The 20,532-nt window shown below is 36.6% G+C and overlaps 1 protein-coding gene across 1 annotated transcript; it reads right to left on the reverse strand.

The window, feature by feature from the left end:
• Nucleotides 1-5,622: 5,622 nt before the first annotated feature.
• arf1 (ADP-ribosylation factor 1) lies at nt 5,623-15,363 on the reverse strand. Its single transcript, XM_034000773.3, has 5 exons — nt 15,259-15,363; nt 12,227-12,412; nt 9,389-9,499; nt 8,734-8,858; nt 5,623-8,470 (listed from the first exon to the last, which is right to left on the reverse strand). The coding sequence occupies exons 2-5, from the start codon at nt 12,372-12,374 to the stop codon at nt 8,309-8,311; spliced, it is 546 nt and encodes a 181-aa protein (XP_033856664.1). The 5' UTR covers nt 12,375-12,412; nt 15,259-15,363; the 3' UTR covers nt 5,623-8,308.
• Between the last annotated feature and the right edge of the window lie 5,169 nt (nt 15,364-20,532).

Here is a 20,532-nt window from a genome sequence, read left to right on the forward strand (position 1 = left end):
ATCAGTGAATAATTAACCTTATCAAGAACAAACCATGTGACCTACAGCCCAGTAAGTGATTTGGTATCAGAAAGTTTTGTATACATTTGTACATGAAAACCCTTCATATCCAAACTGGACATGAGAAATGGAAAAAAGCAAAAACACAATTGTGAAACAGGCAACAATGGTGAGGATGATTTAGCTGATGAGAAGTGTAAAAATTAATTTGGGACACTTTCACAGGATCACAAAGTGTCTCTTGGTCAATAGCATTCTTGAAATCTTTTAGAAATACTTTTATTTCAGAACAGCAGTTCAAAGTGCCTTACTGACTTTGGGACCCGTGTACTGTATATACAGTGCCTTGCGAAAGTATTCGGCCCCCTTGAACTTTGTGACCTTTTGCCACATTTCAGGCTTCAAACATAAAGATATGAAACTGTAATTTTTTGTGAAGAATCAACAACAAGTGGGACACAATCATGAAGTGGAACGAAATTTATTGGATATTTCAAACTTTTTTAACAAATAAAAAACTGAAAAATTGGGCGTGCAAAATTATTCAGCCCCCTTAAGTTAATACTTTGTAGCGCCACCTTTTGCTGCGATTACAGCTGTAAGTCGCTTGGGGTATGTCTCTATCAGTTTTGCACATCAAGAGACTGAAATTTTTGCCCATTCCTCCTTGCAAAACAGCTCGAGCTCAGTGAGGTTGGATGGAGAGCATTTGTGAACAGCAGTTTTCAGTTCTTTCCACAGATTCTCGATTGGATTCAGGTCTGGACTTTGACTTGGCCATTCTAACACCTGGATATGTTTATTTGTGAACCATTCCATTGTAGATTTTGCTTTATGTTTTGGATCATTGTCTTGTTGGAAGACAAATCTCCGTCCCAGTCTCAGGTCTTTTGCAGACTCCATCAGGTTTTCTTCCAGAATGGTCCTGTATTTGGCTCCATCCATCTTCCCATCAATTTTAACCATCTTCCCTGTCCCTGCTGAAGAAAAGCAGGCCCAAACCATGATGCTGCCACCACCATGTTTGACAGTGGGGATGGTGTGTTCAGGGTGATGAGCTGTGTTGCTTTTACGCCAAACATAACGTTTTGCATTGTTGCCAAAAAGTTCGATTTTGGTTTCATCTGACCAGAGCACCTTCTTCCACATGTTTGGTGTGTCTCCCAGGTGGCTTGTGGCAAACTGTAAACGACACTTTTTATGGATATCTTTAAGAAATGGCTTTCTTCTTGCCACTCTTCCATAAAGGCCAGATTTGTGCAGTATACGACTGATTGTTGTCCTATGGACAGAGTCTCCCACCTCAGCTGTAGATCTCTGCAGTTCATCCAGAGTGATCATGGGCCTCTTGGCTGCATCTCTGATCAGTCTTCTCCTTGTATGAGCTGAAAGTTTAGAGGGACGGCCAGGTCTTGGTAGATTTGCAGTGGTCTGATACTCCTTCCATTTCAATATTATCGCTTGCACAGTGCTCCTTGGGATGTTTAAAGCTTGGGAAATCTTTTTGTATCCAAATCCGGCTTTAAACTTCTCCACAACAGTATCTCGGACCTGCCTGGTGTGTTCCTTGTTCTTCATGATGCTCTCTGCGCTTTAAACGGACCTCTGAGACTATCACAGTGCAGGTGCATTTATACGGAGACTTGATTACACACAGGTGGATTCTATTTATCATCATTAGTCATTTAGGTCAACATTGGATCATTCAGAGATCCTCACTGAACTTCTGGAGAGAGTTTGCTGCACTGAAATTAAAGGGGCTGAATAATTTTGTACGCCCAATTTTTCAGTTTTTTATTTGTTAAAAAAGTTTGAAATATCCAATAAATTTCGTTCCACTTCATGATTGTGTCCCACTTGTTGTTGATTCTTCACAAAAAATTACAGTTTCATATCTTTATGTTTGAAGCCTGAAATGTGGCAAAAGGTCGCAAAGTTCAAGGGGGCCGAATACTTTCGCAAGGCACTGTAAATAGGTACAATACAAAGCAATCTGTGGTGCAAAGCAGCCTGTTTGTGTGATAATGATTATGGAAACAGTTAAGATTTCTAATGGCAGTATTTAGTTTCTAATATGACTAAGGTTATGTAAATATACTGTCTTAGAAAAAAATATATATAATTGAAGTTCTGTAAGGGATTGTAAAACATCTCCTGTGCAGCTACTCCCATGTTAAAATCTAGTTATGTTTTGACATCTGAGATGTCAATTCATTCATTTAACTGGAACAGGCTGGGAAGTCAGCACACACAAATTACTTTGTCAAAGCCATTCCTCACTGACAGGCTGACCTGAGATAGCATCTCTATCAGACCAGGACAGGAAACCATGATGACTTCATTTTTAAATCAAGTCCAGACACACCTGTAGTGAATCTATAGTCTGGTGGCGGGATAATTGGGCTTCATTAACTTAAAGTGTGTGGCAGGTAATATTGTGAGCTGGACCCCTTTGGTCTTTACAGGCAGTGCTAATTGTCAACGGGGGACTAGATAAGGACATCAACCAGTCTGGGAGCATGCTGTCATGTTAACTCATTCTCTTAGTATGCTTGTTATTGGGTTGTTTCACTGCCTCCAGTCTCTGAGCTTGTGGGATAAGTGTAGGCAGTGATTGGGTTGGAATCCTGTCAGCGATGTTAATTGTAGACGGTGAGGGTAAAACGGCCAGACCTGAGATACCGAATTGGTGAGACACCTTGCAAGAGCCACAACATGGTGCCTATTCAATGTGAGACAAGGCCACTCCTGCCTGGTTGTGAATTTCATCAGCAATTAAAGGAATCTCTGGTAACTGCTTTAATGTAGTAATAATACACTTCTCTGCAACACCCTTATATGTTCGTATTCTGGTGAAGGGGTCAAGCGCATTACCATGGATTAAGGCCTAGTTACAGACCGAGAGCTAGGCTTTGGGCCACTGCAATGCAATCTCATAGTATCTCAATTACCGTGTCACAATGAGCTTCAGATATCCTTTTAGTCTTGTAGATAACTTGACAGCTCCCGACACAAGCATGCATTACAGTTGTGGGGTAAGGATAATCCTAAACCTATTAAGATTTTCTTCAGGCCAATAAAGCCTGCAGACTTCCTGACGCAAATAAAAGGTTTGGGTCTACCATAAGTATAGGCCAGTTCCTCTCCGATAATATATTTCTGATAAGTACAGATGAGGAAAAAGGAAATTAAGATAATTGTTAGTTGTCAACAGAAGTCAGAACAAGACAGACCATCTTGCAAAATCACTGTACGTAAAAGATTAAAAACACTGTACATTATAAGACATGTCCAAGACAATACTGGGGCTGCTAATGAATAATGTAAAGAAGCCATGCCCATGTTTAATCTCAAGCTTCAGGTGTTTCAATAACAATATTGTTCATGACAGCATCCAGTCTTTTCTTGAAGGATCCGATAGTCTCTGTTTCAACAACTGTCTGGCAGCCTGTTACAATAGTTCACCACCATTTCTGTGAAAAAGCTCCTTCTCCCCTCGGTTTTGAATATGCCCTTCTTCAGCTTCCACCCGTGGCCCAAGGTTCTGTTCTTTGTGACCTGTGAAAAATAATTATCTGCAGTTACTTTGATAAACCCCTTGACAATTTTAAATACCTCTATTAAGTCACCTCTGGCTCTCCTTCTTTCTAGGCTATATAGAATCAGCTCTTTCAGTCTATCTTCATATGACATGCCTTTTATTCCTGGAATTGTGTTGCTCTCCTCTGTACTCTTTCCAATGCCGCTATGTCTTTCTTTTGATATGGGGACCAGAACTGTACACAGTATTCTAGGTGTGGTCATATCATTGCATTATATAATTGTAATATAACCTCTCTAGATTTCAATTCAACTGTCTTGGCTATATAACCTAACATTCTATTTGCCTTTTTTTAATAGCTTCTCCGCACTGTCTAGTTGGCTTAAGAGATCCACCCACTACTACCCCCAAGTCCTTTTCATACATAGATTCCTATATTTTGTTACTATTCATGCTGTACTTGCCTCTAACGTTTTTGCACCGTATGTGCAAAACTTTACATTTATTCACATTAAATTTCATCTGCCATGTGTCAGCCCAAGCTTGAATCTTGTCTAAATGTCTTTGTATTATTAAAGTTGCTCAATGGGAGTTGGCTACCCCTTCCAGTTTTGTGTAGTTTGCAAATGTTTATTGTTTATATCTTAGTCCAAGTCATATATATAATTAGGAATAACAATGGTCCCAATATTTATCCCTGTGGTACCCCACTTGTTGTGTTACTCCAGTTTGATACCTGGCCTCTAATTATAACTCTCTGCTTTCTATCTTGTAACCAGTTATGAATCCATGCTCCTACTTTACCATTTTTTCCTACTGATTATATCTTTAAGTATAATCTTTCGTGCAATAGTTTGTCTAATGCTTTTTGAAATTCTAAGTATGTCACATGCACTATCCTTGTCCACTGTAGTCGTCACCTCCTGAAACAAATCTAGTAAATTAAACCAGATCTACCATTCCTAAAGCCACGTTGACTGTCTCCTATAATGTTACTATATAAATATTCCTCCATTTTAGTCTTTATTATAGTTTCCATAATTTTACATACAATTGATGTTAAATGTATAGGTCTGCAGTTCCCAGTCTCAAATTTGTCTCCCTTTTTAAATATAGGAACAACATTGCCAATTTTCCAGTCCAGTGGGATGGCTCCTTTATTTGTTGAATATGTAACATATGTGGTTTCCCTGAGGACTCATGGACTTATTTATTTTAAGTGCTGCTAGCTCCCTTAGTACTTAATTCTCTTTTATAACAAACTCTGGTAATGATGTTTGTATACATTCTGTACAGCTGTTTTACTTTAAAATACACAACTTGTTTCAGTATTTTTACTAAAACACCAAAGTGATAACTATAAAGGATCAGACATACACAGATTCACAAAGCGGAAACAGTAGTTGCAGTAGTGTGTACTGACCATTGTGAAGCAATGTTTCAATTTATTGTGACATTACAGGTAGGCACAATATGTTTATTATTTATTTCTTAGCAAACGTCCTTATCCAGAGCAACTTACAATTGTTAGAAGACATCACATTATTTTTACATACAATTACCCATTTATAGTTTTTTTTGTACTGGCACAATCTAGGTAAAGTACCTTGCTCAAGGGTTCAGCAGCCATGTCCCCCACCTGGAATTGAACCCACGACCCTCCGGTCAAGAGCCCTAACCACTACTCCACACTGCTGCCCAGCTATTTACATTGGCATTGATGGCAATTACAACTATTAAGTTGCATTATTAAACTCTCAACATGTACAATCCTGTAAATATACATAGGGCAGTTAAATACTAAATTAATGTGCTTGAACCAAAAAGGTTTTGGTCCGTTACATTATAACTTGTCCACCAATATTGTATTATTCCAATAAGTTTGGGAAACTGAACTGAATTCTTCTCCACGACAGAATCCAGCTTATCTACCATGATTCAGAGCATGGAGATGGCAGTTTAAAACATGTTGTGCCTGTACTTCAGTTGTTTGACTAGAATACTAGTGTTGCAGCTATATGTGCATACCTCAGGTCATGAATGAAAAGGTTAACAAATGAAAACCAGTAGCTGAGTCACCCTGATAGCAAAGGACTTCCTTTATTCATCTCGGTCAGATATACAAAAGAACATCATTATATAACATCACTCAATGGTTATTTTAGGCAAAACATGCACATTTCACTTTTACTGTAGGCTAGATCATTGGTAAGTTGCCATACTGCCCTACAGCCTCCCTTCCCACCAAATTAGTTTGTACAGTAAATGGCTGATATTTTGTAACACCTGAAGACAACTTTTACTAAGCCTGCCCCCCGCCCCGCGATATTGTTAAAGATGGTTTAGGAGTTCAGAAAAATTCCATTAAAGAATATATATATCTTAACATTGGCAATCTAAAATCCTAAATTCAAAGATAGCAAATAGTCTAGTGCAGTGGTTCTCAAACCCGGGCATATGTCTTCTGCTTTTTATTCCAACTGAGTTCTCAATAACTTAACAAAACCCTTAATTGAACTAATACTTTGCTTAATTAGACCTCTTTAATTGCTTTTAGCTTTTAAAGTTGCAGAGTTCAAGTTAATGATAAAATGTTATAGCTAACTTGAAAACTGCAACTGTTAAGGGCTGAAAACAAATAAAAAGGTCTAAGCAAATTATCAGTTCAATTAAATGCATAGTTAAGTAATTGAGAGCTCAGTTAGAACAAAAACCAGCAGACACAGGGGGTCCCCAGGACCGAGTCTGAGAAGCCCTGGTCTAGTGTGCAATCAAAACTAAAGAGAGGATTTGTGCTTTCCCATTTAAAAGTTCACAGAATGTATGGAAGTCATTGCCACAAATCCAACTGAAACTAAAAAGGATAAAACCAAAAGGAAAAATGGCAGGGGTGGCAGGGGGTCTGTAAACACTGGATTCATATAAAACATACCTTTTAATTTATGAAATGGGTTTCATTGACCATTTGAATAACATTTTTAAATGTGTGTGTAGATAGATAAAATTCTGGTTTAAGCTTCTCTGTATTACTTGCAATGCAGAACAGAAATAAATCACAGGACTTCACATTGTTACCAGGACCAGATAATCAAAATGATGGAATTTAACTTGTGTTGTAATGACAAAGGAATTTCCAGTTGTAGAATACCTTAAAATCCATGAACACAGATCTGATGGTTGTATTAGCTGCTGAGACAATAGAGGGTTTTTGAATAGCCAGCGTGTTGCCTGGTGAGGCAGTCATTGCTAAGAGCTCATTTTAAAAAATATATATAATCGATCACATACACTAATAATTTATGAGGTAGCACCAGGCATTTTAGCATGGCCGTCTATTCTTGAACATTTGTACGAGTCAAATAATCATATAACAAATAAACGAGCTTTGGAACACCTTAAGATATTTTATTCTAAAAGCTTTAATTACTGTCAATGAAAAAAAACAAGTGTACATAAAAAAATGATTGGTATTTGTGTAATTGATGGGGGGGGGGGGGGGGGGGGAACCTACACCGTGAAACAAACCCACCGATAGACTCACAAATTAATTTCAGACAATTCTATCATCTTCAGCATTGATCAAAACAAGAAAAGAAAATAAAAAAAAAAAAATATGAGGCCTTTGAGAGCAAATCTGACCTTGCAGCATGAGCGATGTCATTTTAATGGAGACACAGGGTTAGAATCATACAATGGAATGACTTGCAAACATTCTTTCTTTTATTCTTACACACCATTTATAAAAGGTGTTAGGCTTTACTTAACCGCATATTATCCAGTAACAGGTACAGTACTATTGTCTCTTGCAGAATTGAGCCAGGACCAGTGTAAGCGGTGTGGCCTGCTGGTAAAGCCTTTTCTCTGGAGTGGTGTATAGCAACTACATTTGGGGGCTAAACTACGTTCAATTTCTACACTTACAACAATTACTTTCTTTATCCACCATGCCTATGTTCAATCTGACCTCTGTATGGTGAAGGGTGAAAAAACATTCAAGTGCAAGCCCCTTTCTTCAGTCTAAAAATTGCACATCTCAGTAAAAGTAATGTCTAAACTGCCTTTAGCTTGACACTTTATACCTCCTTCATGGCACTGGTGTTACAGACTGGAGTCAAATTATTACATGGTAACTACAAAATAAGTCAGGGAATGCCAGGTATTTAATAATTTACAAATGGAAAACATGACTAATTAGGACATATAAATTAAACCATCTCTTGTTTTGAGTAGTACATCTGTGCATTTATGCTGGCTCCTTATGTTTCAGTGTTTGATAAAATACAAGACTGCACCAGTCATACAGTACTTTAGGTTAAAAACCAACATTCAATTAAAAATCACCACACAGACATCACACACCAGAGGATGGCAACAGGGCTCCATTGCACAACCATAAGAAATATGTATTGGGTGTTTGAGAAAGTGTATCTTAAATCCTCTTTCTAGTACTACATACATGTACGTCAGTCAAAACTATTACCAAAAAAAACACCAGAAGGATGAGTAAATATTGCATAGGAGTGCCAGAAACTGTGTCATTACAAAAAAATGACTATTTACATTAAATAAGAAACCTAACTTTGCTTTCAAACTTGTCCCGTCCCCCCAAAAGCTAAAAAGTGTGACTTGATACACATTGTGACAAAATAATTGAAATGCGGTCAGCTTCCGGCACTCAATACCACAAAGTAGCACAGTTTGCCACATTAGAGAATAAAGCAGGAGAAGGGGGAAGGAAACAGGGAGATAAAGATAGGAGTGGGAAAGTTATTTCTGGCTTCGAAGCTGATTGGATAACCAGTCTAGTCCTTCATATAGACCATCCCCACTGGTGGCACATGTTGCCTGGATGTACCAGTTCCTGTGACGGAGAGTGTGTAGTCCAAGCTTGTCTGTAATTTCTGCTGCATTCATTGCATTTGGAAGGTCCTACATCACACAGGGGAAGCACAAAGTCATTGAGGATTACAGATTGTAAGTAAATGTATTTAAAAAGGTCAACTCAAAACTACGAGTAGATTAAAGTAGTGTTTTTCAAAAATTTTTAACTAAGCATGAAAAAAAAAAATAGAATAGCTTGGCAAATTCTTTAAAAAAAGAATTACTGGTATATAGTTAAAGACTTGTATAACTGTACATATCAGCCTCTTAATGTTAGTCTGAACAAATAATGCAATATAAAACACACATACCTGCTTGTTAGCGAATACTAAGAGGACAGCATCTCTAAGCTCGTCTTCTGCCAGCATTCGCATTAACTCTTCCCTCGCTTCATTTACTCTTTCTCTGTCATTACTGTCCACCACAAAGATCAAACCTTAAATAATTAGAAATCAGAACTACATAAATATCTAGAATACATACATTAAAATAAAAATCCTGTGGCTGTCAATGCTATTCTGATTTAACCGTTTAAGTTGGCAGGAGATAACCTTCCATTATTGTGGTTTTCTGTTGAATAATACTGGGACAAGATAGGGTTGGAACAATATTCAATTGTTGCAGTATGTGGGTGCATGGATAGTACTAACAATTGTCCACAAGTCTATTCAAATCATTGTTAATTGTGTTTGACAGGTATCTAAAGATAAAAGGAAATATTTAGTTTATTTTCCTGTATACAACTAACATGCGATTGTCAAAAATAAATGACAAGATCATTTTACACCTATAATACCAATAACTGAAAGTTACATTATTGTTCAACTTTATAAAGAAAATACTATTTCATACAAATTCCAAACTAGAGTTTATTCATTTTCTGACTGAGGGGAGAGGAAAAACAAAACAAACAAACAAACAAAAAAAAAAACAACACAACCCTTTCAGTGACAGTCAGTTACTTACCTTGTGTGTTCTGGAAGTAGTGACGCCACAGGGGTCTTATTTTGTCCTGACCACCTACATCCCACACTGTGAAGCTAATGTTCTTGTAGTCTACAGTTTCTACATTAAAACCTACAAGTGGAAAAGAAATGAGCAGCCCAGTCAGCCTATTACTTTTAAGAAAGAAATAAAATATTCTACATTATACACTTAACTATCAACGTATCGCTAAAACACAAATTGATCACTTCATGAAAAGGGGTTACCAACGCATGGTTAGAAAACTAAACAAGATTGCAATTATAGGAGACCCAGTGGTTAAAGAAAGGGGCTTGTTACCAGGAGGTTGCCGGTACAATCCTAGCCACGGACTGACTCACTGCGTGTGACCTTGAGTAAGTCACTTAAACTCCTTGTGCTCCATCCTTCGGATGAGACATAAAACCGAAGTTCTATTGTAAACGACTCTGCAGCCACAGTTGTGATGCATAGTTCACCCCCTAGTCTCTAAGTCGCTTTGGATGTCTGCTAAATGACTAAATAATTGAAAATCATAAGGGGTACAGGTATAGATAAATAAGATAACGTGAAAGTCAGAGGTACATCATTGTCTATCAAATGCACCATTTTTAAAGAAGGGAAGAGAGACATACTAAAATGCCGGTTATAAATAATGTATGTTGTCATAAAAACAGTGCTGGGACGAACACAGGATTTTCACACACGTTCATAATTTTGTTTGGATATTAGTTAGTTTTCAAAAACTAATAAAAGCCATTATATTACTCAGAACGCAGGCAGAGACCGCAAGCAGCAGGGGCAGGGGGTCGTGGCCCGTGTGTGCGCCTGTGTTTTACAACAAGACGTTACAGTAACTCGTTAAAGTAGAATAAATATCCCAGGAGTAAAGAATACGTTGTGTAGGCCTTACTTTACCTCAGTGAATTAACTGCAAAACAATGGACACCAAACAGCAGTTAAACTTCATTTTGTTTATTCCCAAAATAAACAGCACAAAGTTGACACCGCATTTCAGAGGACAGGTTCATGCAGAATTCTGTTATATACGCAGGACATTAATAAAAATGCAAAAAAAATAACACTAAAATATAATCTGCTGATCCCTGTATTTTTTGGTTGCAATTGGTACCAAGATATGAGCTGGAGGTGATCTGCAGAGAGTACCATACTACCTAGTACTAAATTCACAAGTTCGTTGTAATTGACCAAATTTGTCTTAATATATGCTTGCATAGTTTGTGTGACCGACAGAAGTTTAACAAAGTATTGATTCTTCATTTGTTGAGAAAGGTCCAGTTATCAACACTGACTTCACCCACGTTTTTTGGGGGTTGCATTGGACTCTCTTCCTATACAAATTCACTAAAATAAATCTATTTTTCTTATAGAAGCGTCTTGGAATTGGTGTCCTTTTTCAAAACTGTGGGAAATTAAAAAGTACTTCAAAAACCATAAACTTTTCATTTCTTTTATTATGTATTCCGCTTAGTGTTTTCAAAGAGATAAATATACAAATGTGTTATTCTACAACCTGAGGGCCTTACAATATTCTGAAAGTTTTGTTGAAAAATATTGATGTTTGGGCCAATTCCAAGACATTTTCACCTGGGTGATTTTATGAATTGAGCCTTTTGTTAAACAAACAATACATGGTTTAGAACTGAACATTTATTTTTAAAATAAATACTGAGAACACCTATATTATATAAAATGAATCACTGTCAGACAACTCTGATTCACCAGAATCAGATGCCAGTTATTCTGCCAACAATGATTCATCAATAGTCTTGCCTTCTTGAAATTATATTATTGTGTGCAGATCAATTTCTGTATATACAGTTAACATACACAGAATATTCTTTTATCAAAGCAGTATTTTACAGAACAGCAAGAACAGAATATAGTGCTAAATAAACTACAAAAGCGAGTCAATCTGGGTCCGTTTCTGTCTGCAATACGATACAGATCCAAGTACATCACGTCAAAAACATTTTGTAACTGGCCCAACATGCAAAGGAAATGTCTTGTATTGTGAGGAACATTTTTGTTTCTTTCATGTTTCAATCTTAGTTTGTCAGTAGAATGTAACAAGAGAAATAAAATTGAGTAAATATTTCTGTTTTCTTCATTGAACAACACCCCCTTGTCCACATTTATTTTATTTAAAGCATTTAATGAAGTCAAAAACAAATGTAAATTACTTTCTGAAAATGTCTATAGCCACTTTGTTTATTGTGCAGACACAACGGCACGGTTATTTAGTATATACTGTTTTTACCTGTAATACACACAAGCTTATATTGTATCATCCTCTGTTGTGTAGTTATATCAGTGGGGTAAAGCAGGGCCCTCACAATCTATTTAACTAACACAATGTTACATATAATGGCTTTGATAACATTTTGCAAAATTAACAAATACTGAACGAACATCCAAACATGAAAATTCCTTGTTCGTCCCAGCATACACAAACACACACACAAAAAAAGCAGCTATTTACGTACTCTGGTCCTTTAGATCCTGTTGCAGTTTAAACATTTAAAATGCTTTGTCACTGGCATTCTGAGTGTGAGATATACACTCTCAGCTAATTAAGTCTAGTTTACTTTGTGTCTCCTGCTTTACTGTTTCTCAGATTAGTGATGCTACCAATATTTGATCAATATTCTTTGTTATGCGATGCCAATGTAAAAATCAAAATCAAATATATATGCATGTCATACATTTATAATTCATCTTACAAAGCCCCAATGAGCCTTCCCTTTTAAAAAAACAACTTAATTGTATTAAGTTGTATAAAGGGCAACTTTTACATTCCTCGGATTTAATCAAACTTACCTATAGTGGGAATAGTAGTTACAATTTCACCAAGTTTAAGTTTGTACAAAATTGTTGTCTTTCCAGCAGCATCGAGACCCACCATAAGAATTCGCATTTCTTTTTTACCAAACAAGCCTCTGAAGAGGGATTGAAAAGCATTCCCCATGGCTGAAAGATGATATATTCAACACTGGCCAAGGAAATCTGAAATAAATAAAAAGTTGAATTGTTAGACTATAAATGTATACCCTGAATAACAGCAACACACAAGGTTGGAATAAAAAGGTGTCTGACTTAAATCTGTGCAGGAACACATTAACCTTTAAGCTAAACATTGTCTGGAAATCAAGAGACCAGACCCAACTATTCTACATATACAGCAGTGAAAATCCTGCACAATACTATTGTTTTCACCATTTTACAAAAATCAAATGGCAGCTTTGTTACTTGTGTAAATTAACAAAGATTAAGTTTACGCTGAAGTATGCTATCAAAAGCTGGACAGCTGTATTAACCTTTTCACCGATATTACTGACCTTGAAACATAAGTGTTTGAGCCAAAGACAAAGCCTAGTTCTGCTGTGTGAACAATACATCTAAACTGGATGGTCGTGTGACCTAAAACTTAAAACATCCAATGGGAGACAGCCACAAATATAACAAAAATAATCTTCAAAGTACAAGAAAATGTCCTCAGAAAACCAATGTTTCTGGATATACCTCTATTATTGGTTTACAGTGCAGCTCTGTCTTCCTGATAGGGTGCATGAGTCCAGTGGTGTTGTGAGCAGATCTGGGGTCATTTATATTTATAATTACATCATAACTGTTTGCTGAAATTGTAATTACAATGCTATTAATTTATGCTGCAGTAATTGCAATTATAATTAATTACAAGCATGGCTACACACTAACATGTTTATTCTACCAAGCAGTAATCACAGGTACAAATACAGAAACATACTATACTGTTTTTTCAAACAAATGAGGCCACTAAAGGTGGTTGAAAATAGGAGAAGAATGTTAGCTCAATTTAAAACACAACATAAGCTTTGAAAGGTGTGCACTTGAGCTGTAACTGATCAATTATATGGTAATTACAAATACTATTACGCAGATGTGCAAAGGCTCAATTACACATACAATTAAATTGGAATTGCAATTACATATTACAAGTGTAATTGACCCCAGGTCTGGTTGTTAAGGGCTTGTATACCGTTATTTTTAAAACTATGTGCATAAACACACCATTACCAAATATGCATGTGCCCATGACCAAAACCTACTGCAAGTTCACCTCCTAGTCTGCAAGTCGCTTTGGAGAAAAGCGTCTGCTAAAATTGGTGGTTTTCAACCCTGGGCCTGGGGACCCACTGTGTCTGCTGGTTTTAATTCCTACAACAACATTTTATAAGTAACTTAAACATTGCAACTGTTTAAGGGCTGAAAAATGCCTAATTAAGCACATTATAATTTAAATTAAGGGTCTAGTTAAGTAGTTGAGGAGCTCAGTTGAATGAAAACCAGCAGACAGAGTGAATCCCAGAAACCAGGGTTGAAAACCACTGTGCTAAATGACTCATTATAATACAAAGTGATAAAGCTGACAATAACTAGTGTGGGTGCTACCTTGGAAACTAGCACTAAAATGAATCATTAGCACAGCTTAATTGTGTATTTCATAGTTATGGAGGGGAGACATGGAAACTACCTCTTGCAAGGAGTACAATAAGCGTCTATATTAGTGTTAATTTACATTTGATACATGCAACATGTTATTCCAATAATGACTCGTCAGCATAACCTGCAACCATTTTAAACTTAATCTTGGCTCGTATATTGTAAAGTAAAATACGTAACATATGCTTAAATAAGGAAAAGAAAACAAAGTTGCGCGACATCTAACTTGCTATCGTAAAACTAGTTTCCCGAGGGCGTGTTATTATGATACAATTTAGCCTTCTGACAAAAGTGTTAGACGCATCTCGAACGGTCATGAAACATGTTATATGGAACCATCATTTTTCAAACAAAAATAATCTGGAAACGCAAGTCAAGACCTTTCCTATGAACGTAACTGTGGCTTATGTAACGAATTTTATTTAAACTACATACTTTTTTGTTATGTTAAATCCATTATTACAGTAATTTGTCTCAAACTAAATACTCTCTCTCTCTATCCACACACAAACATAAAATGTCAACAACGGTAATCACATTCACCAGATGAAATCGAGGTTATTTGAGGAAATCGTTGTAGGACGGCCTGTTCCCGATTAGATAGCAAAGGGTGTGTGTTCATAACAGGCCCCATCACTCTAGGCAACCTGTACAATTCATGTTTTGCACCATGTTTGTTAAGCAAACTTGTGGGTGTGTTTCATGTAAAATAAATACATGATTGAAAACAGTTCACAAAGAACCGGTACGGTACAACAAAGGAATAGAACCCCGTGATAAATGCCAAAATACCACACAGTGTACTAACACCGTTACACAGAAGGAAAAAAAAAACAATGTTTTTATATTGCCTACATATTTGTCCATTTCACTGAATCAAAACACAAAGAGGAACACGAATAAACGAGCGGTAGTAGTTGGGTGAAGTGAAAATACATTTCCTCTCACTGAGGTCTTGCCTTTCCACGCATTCATATTTTTAACACTGAATTCACAAAAGTTCGGAGCAAAACAAGCACAACTCAGGCTTATTAACGAATTATGGCATACTCTACACATTTTGCCAGAGTATTATATCCCCGTGTGTTTTACTTATTCAATTTCAAACCCAGGTTTCAACATAAGCCAGCTTCTGCAGGCGTTTTTTTTTTTTGTTTAAACCTGGTGAAGAAAAACATCTCGACAGTTTTTCTCCCATCCGCTCCTTCATCAACACAAATAAATCTCGTTAAAACGGAATTCGGCTATCGCACGTCTCGGCTTTACTGGCTTCAAAAAACGATTTTGGAGGTTTTAAGAAGGATTGTATTTGTCCTTTTTTCTTTAAAATAAAAATATATCTATATTGAAAATGTCGGCTACTGCCTTACCACAGCTTCTCTCTCTCTTCCTCTCCAAGGCGTTTCCACAAGATGGCGGATTTCACCGGCCACGTCAAAAGTGTAGAGGTGTTGGGTGTGTTATTTGTGCAACAGCGCTCTCAATTTGTACATGGCGCGGAGGAATCATTAAGTAATTTAGTTACAAAACGAGACAGGTCAGTTGGAACAACTCGTCATCATTAGCAAATTTATAGGTGCCGTACATAAACCTGAGGTAGGCTGAATTTATATGGCAAGCTAAATGATCATTTAGAGATATCTCAAATTAATTTATAGATACCGCTAAATATTTTAAGACGTCTCTAAATAATTTCCAGATATCACTAAATATTTCAAGATATTTTCAAATTTTTAAGGCAATCTCTGAATCATTTTGAGATACCTAAAATACTGTAGCATGCACGGGGGTAGGAGTAGGGGTCAAGGCTGGTAGGTGACGCAATCAAATATGAAGACAGCTCTTTGTACAGCGGTATCGGCCATATGCTTGAACAGTGCATCTGCAGCCTGAATCCGCCAGCCGTGCAGTCATGCGCAGCGTAAAGGAATATCCCATAGAAAGTGTCCTGAGGGCATCAGAACTCCCCAAACGCTAATTCAAAAGTATTCATACCGTATTGTCTACAAGGTGGTAGAAATTTTCATTCTCAAGAAGTACAAGACTCATGGTACTGTCACAACACTCCCTCGGTCTGGAAGAAAGAAGGTTCTTTAACCAAGAACAAGAAGACTTGTGAGGAAGGTTAATAACAAAAATCTGGTGCTCAGATTTTCCTCTCCTTCCCCACCTCTGACTCCACCATCTCCTCACGTATCTCTACCTGTCTGTCTGCTATTTCCTCCTGGATGCACTCGCATCACCTCAAACTCAACCTCTCTAAATCTGACCTCCTTTTCTTTCCCTCCTCCTCCCCCTCCTCTGATCTCTCTATCTCTGTTCCTCTGGAATCTACCACACTCTCTCCCTCTTCCTCCGCTAAGAACCTCGGAGTCACCCTGGACCCCTGCCTCTCTTATTCCCAGCACATCTCCACTCTGGCACGCACTTGCCGTCCAGGCTCCTGGTCCAGGCCCTGGTACTCTCCCGCCTAGACTACTACAACTCCCTCCTGGCGAGATTGACTGCCAAAGATATTCAATGTGAATTGGCTGCAAGTGGGACTGGGGTTTCCATTTCAACCACATGTCGAGTATTGCATGGTGAAGGTCTCAATGGTCGCAAGCCAAAGAAAAAGCCACTCTTAGATAAATGTCACAATCGCTTAAAGTTTTCAAAATGGCATTTGGATGATGGATATGAGTTGTAGTCAAAGGTTTTGTGGAGTGATGAAACAAAAATCGAGCTATTTGGTCGCACTAATAGTCGTTATGTTTGGAGAAAGTCTGGTGAGGTGTACAAAGAAAAGAACACCATGCATACTGTCAAGCATGGAGGTGGTAATATCCTTCTATGGGGCTGTTTTTCCTCTAATGGCACAGGAAATTTAGTTCCAATACATGGTAACATGGATTCCATAGCATACCAAAAGATATTTAAAGCACAACTGGACGTTCCAACACAACAACAATCTAAAGCACACATCAAAATCTACTTCTGAATGGTTAAAGAAGAATAAAATCAAGGTTCTGGAATTGCTTAGTCAAAGTCCCAATCTAAATCTGATTGAGAATCTTTGGTATGAGTTGAAGAAAGCTGTGCACAAGAGAAGTCCTCGGAATTTTAATGAACTGAAACAATTTTGCGTTGAAGAATGGTAAAAAATCACTAAAGCAAAACTTTTGCTACTAAAGATTTTTTTATAATTATTTTGTTTTTTGAGAAATTTCTAGAAAGTATACATTTCCATTGGTGTATGTAAACTTTTGACTACAACTATATATATATATATATATATATATATATATATATATATATATATATATATATATATATATATATATACTGATTTTCTTTTTACTTAAACACATTTTTTTTTAAAATTGTAATTGAACCTACCAATTTTATGTGTATATTTCTAGTACGTTCAATTCTAAATTTTTTAATAGTTTTTTTTAAGAATCGTGTTTAACTAAGAAAAATGTCCTTACCACTTCAGCTCTCAGGAGGGAGTTTCAGAGGAGGGAGCACATAATGACTCCTTTTTGCCTGATGTATGAAGATGTCCTAATATGGGCACCGTATGCCTGTGAGGACCCCCTGCCTGCGGGAACCACGGTTCACCACAATACATTTAGAGATATCTAAAAATGATTTCTAAATATTTTTAAATTAGATATCTAAAATACATTTTCAGATATCTTTAAATCATTTTTAATATATCTCAAACTGTTTTTGTGATATCTTAAAATAATTCTGAGATAGCTGAAATAAAATGTAAGATATTTTGAAGTGATGTCCTGTTCATTTAAAGATACCGGTATCTCTAAATCATTTAGAGACATCTCTAAATAGGAAGTCCATTCAAACATAGAGTATTTTCACAGGAAGTCATTTAGATATATCTCTAAATGAACAGGAAGTTATGTTGAGATATCTTTAAATGATTGAGACATCTCTAAATGAACAGGAAGTAAGACATCTTTACACAATTCAGTGGAATCTGCCTTCATTGCCAGATCTCCAGAGTGAAAAGCCAGGACTTTTTTTCCCCCCTTCAATTCTTTGAAGCTGTAGCAGTTAAAATAAGTATATAATAACACAATCCTAATGTAATAGTTAAACATTGGGTATTGTGACTAGAATGGCCTTATTCTGGGTTTGTGCTCCTATAAAAACGTGACCCAGAAATTGAAACTTGATTTTTTAGAGCTTTATTTGCGCACTTTTATTTTAAACAACAAAAATAATCAAAAACAAACAAAACAAAATAAACACCTAGCTCTTCCGAGCACTTACTAGACACTTATGCAGGTTCCCTGACTAACGTGCAGGACAGCTAAGCTGTTCACCTGGCATAAAATACAAAAACACACAGTTCCACAAACAAAAGGTTCACACAGTACCTTTTTACACAGAATACAACGCTGTGACAGAGTGAATGAATTCAAGTCAACAGTCTCCCTCCCGACCTGTGAGGGTATGGAATAACAGGAACAGTGTGTCCCGGACTGGATGGTTTGACAGTACATTCCAGGGTCAGTCGGAAGTCAGCCATCCAAAAAGGAAGCGAAGCCACAATACTAGAAGTCAGCGCCTTACTGTGGAAGGCGAAGTGTCAGTCATGGATTGGAGGAGACGTGATTGCACTCGCTACCAAAGGGGGCGTGACTGAAGGTATATCAGGGAATGTGGCCGAGCGATCTATTCCTTTGTTAACTTCCTTTCAACTCCACCAAACAGGAGCATTTACCCACTTTTTTATTTACCACTACACCACTGGCTACAAGATCGTAAGACATTTTATGATGTTAATAAACTGTTCAGCCCATCAGAGCTCACAATATTTCTATAAACTAAGTCATAAACACTATAAACATAATTTCCCATAAACTAGTCTAGCAGCTGGAAATATCACAAGGTATTATGGCTAATTTATTCCATGCATTAATGTTAAATAATGGTAGCTAGGTGTTGATAGTTTTTCTGGGATTTCAAACAAAAAAATAAAATGTTATTATTTATTTATCTTACGTACCAACAGAAGTGTTTTTTTTTCGTAACAGCTTTTATAAACAATTCACTGCTACAAGTCCTTTTGAACCCTAAGAAAACCCTAAGTTCATCATAGTCTTTTTTTTCAATGAGGCAAAATATGTTTGCTGGGATTCACTAAGTAACCTCAGGAGAACTCATTTTACGGAATCGGCACCCTTCTGCTGCTCATACCAAGAAATTAATCCTCCCATCTGTAGCGCTGCTGTTTTCGAGTCTGCTCTGTACACAGAAGTCCACTGCCTGGGCACCAGGTGTCCTTTTTATGCCACTGTCTGAGTGTTTCAAAATAATAAAAAAATAATCTTCCCCACCACTGTCTCCTGACACTGACGCAGGTCTTGTGAGAAAGGTTTGTTTTGATGTGCAACTAAATATGGCCAGACATGGCAAAGAATGTCTGTGTGATTGTCCTACTGCACTTCCTCAGACAACGACAACAATGAATCAAACATTATGCTGCTGGAAATCACTTGCTGCATATATAAATAGTGCTTATAAATATAAACATATTTAAATAGTGGTTCTTGTTTTTAATCAGTTCAATGTTTACTAAAATAATAATAATAATAATAATAATAATAATAATAATAATAATAATAATAATAATAATAATAATAATTTTTTAATTAATGCATTTTTGGTTTTATTTTTTTTAAGACTTTGTTAGGTCAGAGGCAGAAGGATATTTAATAAAAATAACTTTTTTGTTAATCAAAACATGGTTTTACTTTTTTTTTTTTTTTTTTACTTTAGTTAGTTGACCCATTTTATAAGCGCAATAAGGCACTTGAGGGTGTGGGATATAATATCCACATGCCCTGGGTGGCATCGTGACTTATATAACTCACCCGGGACGGGGGATATTAGAGTATATCCCACACACTGAAGAGCCTTACTGCTTACATAATCCAGGTCAAACAGTGGATTAAAAAAAAAATGTTTAGGGCAAAAAATGATTTGTTTTTTTAACTAAATATCCTTATGCCAATAAAGTAGTCCCATTTATAACTGAACTACAAACTAAATTAAGCTCAGTAAATTAATTTAATTTTAACATGCAAAAGTAAGCACATCTTTATTTTTGATATTGTGTTGAATTGTACATTGCCATTGAAAAGATACACCAGGGGGCGGAGTTGAGACGGCATTGAGGTTTTTTTTTCCCTTTCAATGCAGACACTGTTTGAGGAGAACAGAGGGAGGAATAAAAATAAATTCAATGCCATCTAGGATTTCAATATTTTTTTAAGGTCTGTGTCGGAGATGGGTGGATAATGTGCAGACAAGTCTTTTTTTTGTAGCGTTTACAAACTGTGGATATTGACAGATTCCCCAGTTTTGTTTTCATTTTGACAGCGGTTTATTCCAGCTCGGAGACTAATGTAGCTTGAAATGTTATATTCTTCTCCTTGGGCATTTCTAGTATTTCTATAGAAATCCCTTAGTATTTTATAAAGATTTTCTTAAGATGTGCATTTTCCACAGTTGAAACAATTTGTTTTTTGTTTCAGCCAGTCCTGAAAGACAGTGATTTTTTTTTTTGGTATTTTTTTCTGTTTTACTATCTTCCAGTTCATTTAATTGTTCTTCATCCAAATCAGCATGTC

This window comes from Acipenser ruthenus, chromosome 4 (assembly GCF_902713425.1).
Source record: "Acipenser ruthenus chromosome 4, fAciRut3.2 maternal haplotype, whole genome shotgun sequence".
In the NCBI taxonomy this organism is placed as follows: Eukaryota; Metazoa; Chordata; class Actinopteri; order Acipenseriformes; family Acipenseridae; genus Acipenser; species Acipenser ruthenus.

Bases quoted from the DNA above. Each gene is read 5' to 3' on its own strand.
- arf1 (XM_034000773.3), bottom strand. From the start codon at position 12,374: ATGGGGAATGCTTTTCAATCCCTCTTCAGAGGCTTGTTTGGTAAAAAA. The intron at 9,500-12,226 runs GTAAGTTTGATT...TTCCACTTGTAG, and splicing joins AACTACTATTCCCACTATAG to GTTTTAATGTAGAAACTGTA. The intron at 8,471-8,733 runs GTATGTGTGTTT...TGTGTGATGTAG, and splicing joins TAGTATTCGCTAACAAGCAG to GACCTTCCAAATGCAATGAA.